Source organism: Arachis hypogaea, chromosome 20, assembly GCF_003086295.3.
Source record: "Arachis hypogaea cultivar Tifrunner chromosome 20, arahy.Tifrunner.gnm2.J5K5, whole genome shotgun sequence".
Taxonomy (NCBI): Eukaryota; Viridiplantae; Streptophyta; class Magnoliopsida; order Fabales; family Fabaceae; genus Arachis; species Arachis hypogaea.
The window spans coordinates 64,083,129-64,093,750 of NC_092055.1; the positions used below are offsets into that span (position 1 = coordinate 64,083,129).

Below are 10,622 nucleotides of genomic sequence, written 5' to 3' on the forward strand. Positions count from 1 at the left end.
TCTCAACTTGAGAACAAGAAAATAGAGTGTGTTGTGCAACAAGTGGAAGGGATGGAGATTGTTGAAGAAGAAATGGTTGAAGATCTAGGCAAAGTTGAACAAGGGGTGGAGTTCAACCCTAAGAACACTTCCACACCAAGTAATGTTGTTGATAATTTTGTGGAAATTGTTAAACATTCTTCCATTGAGCTTGAAATTGATGTTGAGGAGGATAATGTATAACCTCCTAAGCTTATTGTGGATGAGGAAAGATTGGAAGAAGTTGAGCAAGTGAAAATTCCTACTATTGAAGATGATTCCACACCAACCAATATACTAATTAAAATAGTTGAACCTTCCTCATTGTGTTGTGAAATTGATGTTGAGGGGGCTAGAGAACAACCTTCAATACATGACTTAAGCAATGAGGAATGTGTAAAAAAAGTTGGTGAACAAGGAATTGAAATTGAAGACACTTGCCAAGAGGTGGAGGTAGTCAAAGAAGAGCATAAGGGTGTGGAATTTGCGAGACCATTGGAGACATTTCTTTCTAAGTCACCATCCAACACAATATTCAAGTGGGTAAAATTATTATCCCTAAACTTTACTTTCCCACTTGAATATGGTTTGCTTGAGATGGATGGGCAACTAAGAGCTCTTTGTGGAATTAAGAGCAAGAGAGAATTGGTTAGTGGGTGGAATTGCCAATCAAGGTTCATTATGGTTAAGAGCTCAATGTTGAAATGCAAAGGTTGGTGTAGAACTAGATTGCTTGGGTCTAGGAAGTTGTTTGGATACTTGGTTGAGAATTTGGCTAGCTTGTTGCCCAATTGGAATTGTCTTGATCAACTTGAAGATGGGTGTAGAAACAAAGATTTGGGATCTCAGAATATACGAGGATCAACTTTGGGAGCTCAAGGCTTGTGAAGAACTCCATCAAAGCTTGGTGAAATTGAATTGATATCTTGGAGCATTTTGGAGATTCAAGCATTGTTGGAGATTCAAGGATGAATACAAGCACAAGTCACCATGACAAGAAGCCTCCCAAATGTCCAACTTAAGGACTATAAATAAAATTACTAGGTGGGAGACACCCCACCATGGTAAACTCTTTCCATTCTCTTGTAGATATAATCAATGAATGAATTAAGTTGTCATTGTTAGATAGTTTTCTTCTTTCTATACTCTTGTATGTATTGCTTTGGTTGCTAGGTTTCTTATTAGATTTATGTTTTGAAGTAGGGTAGTTGATTTGAATTTGATTATTGCTTGAATTGTAAGTTTTGTTTGAATTGCCTAGGGGAATATTTGAAAATTTTTTCAAAAAAGAGTTTAGGATTTTTGGTTAAATTTAAATTTTGGTTGATTTAGAGTGTATATAGTTTAGGAGATTGTTAATTTCTGTGTCTATGCTTCTTTAACAAAAAAAAAAAGAAGGTACCTCAAGCGTGCGCGTGCCTGACGTGCATGCGTGGCCTTCGAAAAATCACCATGCTAAAATGGTGCGGGGAGGGTGCTGCTGCATGGTTCCAAAACAGAGAGTTGTGATGGAACCATGCGGGCATTATGCGCTGGGCACGGTTCACGCCTACGCATACGTGTGACTGACGCGTACGCGTCCCTTTCTTTTTCTGCATCTCACGCGTATGCGTGGAGGACGCGTCCGCATCGCCTGCCTGTTCTTGATTTCGCACGCACACGTGAGTGACGCGTGCGTGTCACCTTCATGACTTCAGCTGCCCTATTTCCTTCTTTTTACCTCTTCATTCTCTTTACTTCTTCTTTCTTTATTTCTTTCTTACTCTTTTCTTCTTCTCTTTTCCCCATTTCTTTCCTTCTCTCTCTCTCTCTCTCTCTCTCCTGTTTCTCATTTCTCTCATCATCTCTCACTATTATTTCTCCATTGATTTTTCTTCCTAATTTCAAAATCTTACTTCTCAACCTCTCTGATTTTCTATTTTTCTTTTAATGATTGTAGTTGATTACCTTTCTTGTTTTTACTTGCATTTAATTTTGTTATTTGTAGTTAGTTCTTTTTTCTTATTTTTAAGTTTGTTATTTTAACATTGGTGTTAAATTTTTTCACTCAACTGTTGAGAATTTCTTGAATTATTTTAGTGCTTCTTGATTGTTCGGTATTGTTGGATGATGAAATTTTTAGATCAATGCTTAATCTTTTATGGCACTTGCATTCTTTGTGCATTGATATGGGCACACATGGTCTCTGGAATATGCAACTTATAAATAAAAATTTTAACGGTGATTATGCACATAACATAATGCAATCTTATATCGGACACAGTCAAGACAGAATAGTTTGGGCAAAAGAGAAAACAGATTCTTACACTGTGAGCTCTGGTTATCAAATCGCTTTCTCTTTTTTTCATCCCCACTTGAGTTATTTCCTGAAGAGTGCCAGCAAAAACAAATATGAAAATCAATTTAGTCCATGAGAGCCCCTACCAAAATAAGAGTTTTTATTTGAAAAATCATGCACAAAATCCTTTTGGTGAAGCTCTGACTCCAATTAAGAATTCCCTCGATTGATATGCAAGATGAATCAGTTAATCATTGCCTAATTAACTGTACCCAATTAACCCAGGTATGGAAAGAGATGAGAGTGATGAACTTACTGGGTGAAGATATGAAGTTTTAGAAATGGTGGATGGAGACGATTGTAGTTTGTGATTAAGGGAGAAAGAAAAAAAGATGCCTCATTGCAACAATCTTGTGGAGAATCTAGTAGCTGGGAAGCTGCAAGTTTTTTAACAAAAAAGTACTACTTGTTTGGAAATCACCGTTGCTGCCAAGACACTCACGCATGAATTCTTTCATTAGAATACCCTAAAAGCTTACTTCACTGCCACTATTCTGATTTTTACATATTCTAGTTTTAATTCTTTTTTAAGCCTTTATTAGTATTATGTGATTGGTGAATATCACTTTTTTTTTGTTGTCCAATTTGGACCACTCATTTATTTTTTTACAAATCAATAAAATCCCTTCCTTTAATGAAAGGAATTATAACAATTTTTATTGTATCAATTTAAATTTAAAATATGGTGTAGGTAAGAGATAATAATAAATTCATCAAACTTTTAAAATATGAGTACATATAATAATAGTAAAAAATAATTCATCAATCTAACAATACTATATAAAAATTATGCTTAATTTGCTTGTGTTGAGTGTAACATCCCATTATCCTAAGCCTTACCTCGCGTCGAAAAGCAAAGGATAACAAAGTTTCATGATAGTTCTAAGGCTCATATAATATTTTATATATAGAAAGAAATAGTAATACTAGAAGCCCGATGAAGGTATAAAGCTCAAAGTTTCATAAAGCGGAATTACAAAACGCGAAGCGTTCACACACGATAACTAAACATATAGATAAGAACAGACAAGACATAATATATGTAACACCTTGTAGATAGCTCCAAGATACACAAGGTAATACTTAGATTAAACAAGACATATATATAAGTATGATATACAAAAAGAGGACTAGTCATAGCCTGCGGAGTTTAGGCCAGCTAGTCAAACTGAATACAACAAAGTTTGAAGTTTAAAACAACAACAACCTATCTCTCAAAGTTTTTTAAAAATAAAACCTCTAAGGCAAAGACGTTAAATATAAAAAAGGTGAGAGTACTACAACAAAAGTAAAGTGAAATAAAACTTAAGGAAGACCATACTCTGCTCTGTCACCACATCCGCAAACTCGCCATGGTAGATTGCGACCTGCATCTGAAAAACAACAACAATATATGGTATGAGAACCGGAGGTTCTCAGTATGGTAACAATGCCCAATATATAAGATGTAAGGTTTCGGAACGCCAAAGGCAATCCTAGAACGTCACATCAAAAACGGATATCCAAGCTTAAAACAAAATAAATAACGTAAACCATAAACAACAAATAGGGTTATCTAAACTTAGGAGATTTCTAACTAGTACTAATTACACCGCTGTATCCCATAGCCTTCGCCAACCAAACCTCCGTGTGATCCCATCACCACCGCCTACCGAACCTCCTCAATCCCAGCAAAAGACACGGACAATGCATACAAGTAAAGCACAACTAATATACATATACAGCAAGTAATCAAATATCAAGTAGACATGTGATTCATTTAGGCATACTGAAGTTAAGCAAAGCAAACAAGTATATAGAAGATGCATATGATGAATGCCTATCCTATTGGCTCGTGATATCACTTGTCAGTCCATAAATGCAAACCCGATACATCTTTCTGAATGTAGCCTTCCTGCCATGCCTAGAGATATAGGCTCTGCACACTCATGCAGCAAAAAAATCTGCCACGCCGGAGATATAGGCTCTGCACACTCATGTAGCAAAGAAGGATACAACAATAACTGTCTCATCATAAATCATTCCAAAGATATAGTGTTGGGCACATTGTTGGACTAGAAAAACTACCACGCCGGAGATATAGGCTCCGCACACTCTTGCAGCAAAAAAATCTGCCACGCCAGAGATATAGGCTCTACACACTCCCGTATAATCCAATAATTTCATTATTCCTTTTCGAGTTCTCAACTCATCATAACCATCCCATCACCAGTTTTCGACTTTTCAAATTCATCATAAGCATTTTCATTTCTCAGTAATCTCTTCAACCATAAACTTCACAACTCAACATTCACCAATTCAAGCTAGATTTACACAAACCTTCCAAACTTATGTCACCGGCTCTAAACTCAGAACTAAAATACCCCTTTTTATTACTTTATTGTTTTCTCCCTTGATTCAAGATCCTAAAACTGGCAAAAAGGCTTTAAACAAGTGTTATGGAAGTTTGCAAGCTTGCTGGAAAGGTAAAGCGGTTTAAAACAATGTCTTTATTGAAAAACAGGACAATATGCGTATGCATAGGGTTGTGCGTACGCACGACCAGAAGAGTTCTCCCAGCTTGTGCGTATGCACGATGTTGTACGTACGCACAACTTACAAATTTCACAGAATGTGTGTAAGCACCAGAGTGTCACTACAAGAATATGGCCAATTAGCTACCGTAAAAAGAGTCGTAAAATCATCGCTAGTCTGACGCAAAATATAATTTGTACGGATTAGCTACCACTGATGAGTTATATTTTGTTGGTATAGAATTTTTCCAAATAAATTCGTCATGAGTATAGTCTAAACCAACAAGCTATAACACATCAAACAATGAAAATATGTGTCCACTATTCAAATTAATAACCGAGAGTATCAGTCTCGAGTCATTCTCCCTAGGAGTTGCCTTAAGGTGCACATCATTGATTAGGAGTTCTCTTGGTATTTAGAGATTGAATATGAGAAATATGAATAGACTTGAATTAAAATAATGAACAAGTAGCAATGAGACTAAGGGACACAAGAATTTGAAATTAAGCAAGAGTGAATGACAATCAATCAATATAAAAGTCTTAGCTAGGGATGGGAATTGGAATTCTATCATCATTATCTCCATCAATTGTGACATCAATTGGTTATTGCTCCACTTAGTTAGCCTCTAACTATGAAGGAAAGTCAAGTGAAGATAATCAATTTGAGTCCACATGTCCTAGTCAAATCTGAAGGAGAGACTAGAGTTAGTGTCATTCAAATCAATTAGCAATTTCCAATTGTCAATCAACAAAAGACCTCAACAATTCAAGTGTCTCCAATTACCCAGCCCCTAAGCCAAGAGTGAAGATCTACTCCATAGCTATAATTCACATTTTCTCAAACATTTAGTGATCAATAATGGAAGACATCAAGAAATTGAGGAAAAGAATTGAATTAAAGCTATCTATTGCAAACAATTAACAACAAACCAACAGTTAACAACAATGAACATGAAATTCCTCAATGCATTAATAGAAATCAAAGTAACAAGGTCTAGATCCAAGATCTACAATGCTAGAGTAACAAGAACACTAAATTGAGAGTAGAAGAAGAGGATCTACAATCTAGAGCAATGTAAAATTGAAGCAAATTCATATCTAACCAAAGGATCCAAGTGCAATTGAACTTAAGAAAGCCAAAACCTAGAGAGAAGTTGAAGTTTCTCTCTCTAAAAACATGTAACTTCCCAAAACTAACTAAAGATGTGTAAAAGATGTGAACCCCCTCTAATCCTTGGTCCATTATGTCTTTTCCCACCAGAATTCTGCTCAAAACTGGGCCTGAAGCTCCCCTGAAATTGCTAGGCACGTTTTCATTAAAGAGGTCACGTGCGCACATCACGCGTACGCGTGGATCAAGCGTACGTGTCGATGAGATTCATGATCCATGCGTACGCGTCAGATACGCGGACGCGTCTATGAGATTTTTCCTATCCACGTGAATGTATCCCTATCTTGCGCACCAATCCAGATCCAAGCTCCCACGCGTGCGTGTGGGCTACACGTGCACGTCGATGTCACTGCTCCAAAACTCCATTTTTCATGCTCCTTCCACTTATGCATGCTTCGTTTCCCTCTTCTAGACCATTCTTGCCCCCTATAAACTCTGAAATCACTCAACAAACAGATCACGACATCGAATAGTAATAAAGAGAGATTAAAATATAGCTTATTTAGAGCCTAAAAAGCATGTTTTCAACCATTAAGTGAAATTGGGATGGAAACACAAAAACATGCATTTTATGTGGATAAGTGTGATGGAATGTTGATAAAATCCACTCAATTAAGCATAAAATGTACCATGAAATAGTGGTGCATCAACCACCTATCAACTAATGCTTTCCTCGCTAATTACAAGTTGCAGATCAGTGAGGCAAACACAATAGTCGCTAATTCATCGGAAAATTTTTTAGCTACCGAATAGATAGTCGCAAATCCATCACTAAAGTAAAAGCTAACTCCATTGAAGAAATAGATTAAACGGTAATCGCTAATTAGCAACAAACTCTACTGCAGCAGACTCATCGCTAAATGCAAGCTAACTTCTTAGACGAAATAGAATGCTTAGTTGACGCTAATTAGCGAGGAATTTTTTCGAACCTAACTCATCGCAAGTTGTCCGCTAATATGATCGCAAATCTGTCACATTTTGTAGCAAGTCTATAGCTAATCTTTGAAAATCTTAATCAAATTTGTAGGAATTTTGCCGCTAAACCAAAGCTATTCTAAATGAAAAAGTAAAGTTACAAAATAGTCTCTAATTTGCTAGAAAAAATATGTAGTCAATTAGTTGCAATACTATCACAAATGTTATCGCAAATTCCTTTAAACTAGTAACATATCGATAGGTATCTCACAAATATTTCAGTCGCAATTGAATCTTTAATTTGTCACCATCATCAACAGTAAATATGTCGTTAATATTTCCTAGAATATTAGAATACCAATTTTATCGCTATACTAAAATAAACCTCAGTATTTTTTATTTTATTCATTATATGTCACTCATTGTATGTCAGTAATGTGCAAGAAAAAAATTAGAAATATAGGAATTGAACCATAAAGACATACATCAGTTTAATTAGGAGATATGGAAGAAAATGAAAAGCAAGGCTGTTCTTCCATTACCAATCAATATGATAACCAAGACATGATAATGAATATGAGAAATTTTAAAAATTCTAGAACCTACATCATCTCTCTCCTCTTTAAGTTCACACAGTCGTTCTAGCTCCATCTGTCTCTCACGTTCAACAAGCTTCTTTCTTTAAGCTTCAGTACTAAATTTGTCTTTTGTGAGAACCGTGACTAATTAACTATTTAATTAAATAACTATATTACCCAAAATAGGATCCAAAAATTTAGAATGAGAATTGGAGGATTTAAATTGATTTTTAGACTCAGTAGATTTTTTTGAGTCAGAAAAAGTATTTTCTGCGAAAAACCAAGTAAAACCGTAAACCGTCAGCCAAAACAGTTGAACCGGTTCAAATCTATCCAGTACTGTGATAGAATAATTAAAAATAGTAGAAAACCATAGGAGAATATTTAGAGTTAAAAATCGGGCGTTAATTTTAAAGGTTTGGTCCAAAATTGGGCTGAACGGGCCAAAAACGTTAACCAGTTGGACCGGGCCCGAGTTGGGCCCAAGCCCAACATATATAAGTTCATTAAATGAACCACACTCATCCACAAACACAACACACATAGCTGAAGTGAGGGTTTCCATTAAAATACTATTCACATCTCACTTCAATCCGCCATATCTCGAGCTATAGTGCTCTGATTTGCGTGCCGTCAGTGGCTACGCAAAGCTCTCGCCGAGGTCGTTAATTCTATTCCACTTGTGTAGGTAATATTTCAAATTTTCCCTTTCTTCCTGCTGCCCTAAGAATTTCGAGTTTGATGGGTGTTGGTCTTGAGTAAAATTTATGTTTTGATTGTTTAGGTGCTAATCATTAGTGAGAAAATATTGGGTTCTATCCCAAATTTCAGTGAATCAGGTAAGATTTCTCAAGAACCCTTGTAAATTGATTAATTGTGAGTGTTAGGTCTTGATTTATATGAAATGTATAATGTTAGTTTGAATATTGGAGCCTGTTGGAATTGCTTTGGACATTCGGGAGCCTTTGGAATTGAGTTGGTGGCTTGTTGGTGAATTGAAGCTTGTTGAAGTTCCATTTTGGGTTTTTGGCATATTAAAAATCGGCTAAGGTATGGTTTCGGTTTCCTCTATGTAACATATAATATTTCTGCACACTTAGACTAGTGACCCATAGAATAGGTTTGGATTGATATGGTTGTGAATTTGTTTGGTTGATGATGTACGATGAATTGATGGTGTTAACGTTGATAAATAATGTTGTTGACGTATGATGTATGATGAAATTAGATGAGTAATATTTTTTATGTTGATTAATAATGTTGATTATTGATATTGAGAATGAATAAGGTTGATGTTATGAGAGCCAGCCTTTTATGTTTCTAACCTCTTTGAGCTTCATCACAAGTTCTTCACGCTCGGCTTCTACCTCAGCATATTTAAGGCTCATGTGGAAGTACCGCTCCTGAATATCACTTAACTCTGCCTCTAGCATTGATTTTATATGTTCAAATTTTTTTTTTGTCACGAGTTCTCCTTCCCCCATTGATTTTATTGAACCATTTGCATGGCCTTGGGATCTGCAAGTTCATAAACAGAAGGAAGTAGATTATATATAATATAGTATTAACCTATTAACCATAGTTATATAATATACTTATGGCGCCAGAAATTAGTTCATGTGAAAAACTATCCAAATTCAATTCTTATAAGGCACTAAAAAAATTCTTTTCCAATAAATTTTTCTATTGAAAACAACATAGAAAGGTGATAATTAATCACATCTTATCAACTCAAGGCTCCTAATATTTATTGACAAACTTCATGTCCAAGGCACAAACTGTTCCTCTAACCTATTAAGTTGACCTTCATGTATGTTGTTCGTTTTTGTAGCTTTTGCAAGAGAACTATCAAGTGATGACTGAATCTTTGATACTGGATCTATTTCTACAGCATTAATACTTTCATCAAGAATTCCAGGTTCAGTTTCCACTTCCACCTATTAAGAGAAAGGAGATATGAAACAAAAGATCAGAAAAGCGTTATTTCAGTGAAAATACAACCACTTGATATGGGCAGCAAAATTAAAATTATGAACTATATTTTGTAATATTGGACTAGGATATAGAATAGAATGAAGTAAGTATTCAAAACGTACCTCACTCTGATTTTTGCTACTATAACGAAGGTCCAGTTGATCTTTCATGTTTTCTCTCTCATTTTTCAAAGTAAATGGTTTTTTCCTGGTACTATAGTATGGAATGGCATTCTTCACCGCAGAATTTTGTGAAATAAAAATGAAAACAAATTAATAGACATACAATGCAATAATGCCATGAGTTTTTATTAGAGAAAAATAAAAAAACAAGCCATGAGCATTGCAATGTTAACCCCTCTATAAGCAAGATATAATCACAAACAGTTACAATGCATAGCCCTAAAAAGAAGAATCTAACCTGCAATAACAGTTTTACTGCTTGAAAATCTAACCAGAGAAGATTCTAATCGCTGCACTTCCTGAAGACAAAAATCATTCAAAATTAAATTGAAACAGGGAGTGAATAAATAAATAAATACATAAGCCGTTTTGAAAGAAAAGCTAGGGTTCGAAGAGACAGACAAGTTTACAAAGTGAAAGTAAGATTGATAATGTTATTGCTAGGGTTTGTTGGTTTGTTTAGTGTGTAATGGTTTCGATTACTGAAGCCATACCTGAACAGCACAGGAACTATGATTTCAAATGAGAAGAATTCAAAAATTGAAAACCATGCAAAACCATACTTGAACCGGTGGATGAAGATGACCAGCGAATGGTCGTTGCTGTCAGTGATGAGATCGTGGACGGAGCGATGGAGAGAGCGGCAGCGGTGAAAGAAGCTCCTATGATAGAGAGAGCGTGGACAGAGAGAGGAAGATGCTCTGGGAGGACAGGATCTGAGAGGATATGAAGAATCCCCTATGACAGAGAGTGTGGAGTGTGAGTGCATCGAGAGGATAGGATGTGAGTTAGGGTTAACTCAATATTTCCAACAAAAAATTTTAAATTACAGACAGATTTTTTTGTCTGTAATAATTTAATAAAACGCAGCATTTTGTCCTCTTAATTACAGATGGATTTTCTGTCTGTAACTATTTCCCACGAAAAAAA

The 10,622-nt window shown here is 35.6% G+C and overlaps 1 protein-coding gene across 1 annotated transcript; it reads right to left on the reverse strand.

The window, feature by feature from the left end:
• Positions 1-8,831: 8,831 nt before the first annotated feature.
• Positions 8,832-9,755, reverse strand: LOC112785903 (uncharacterized). Its single transcript, XM_025829326.3, has 3 exons — positions 9,633-9,755; positions 9,328-9,473; positions 8,832-9,054 (listed from the first exon to the last, which is right to left on the reverse strand). Exons 1-3 carry the CDS (start codon positions 9,678-9,680, stop codon positions 8,832-8,834), a joined length of 417 nt encoding a protein of 138 aa, XP_025685111.1. The 5' UTR covers positions 9,681-9,755.
• Positions 9,756-10,622: the final 867 nt, after the last annotated feature.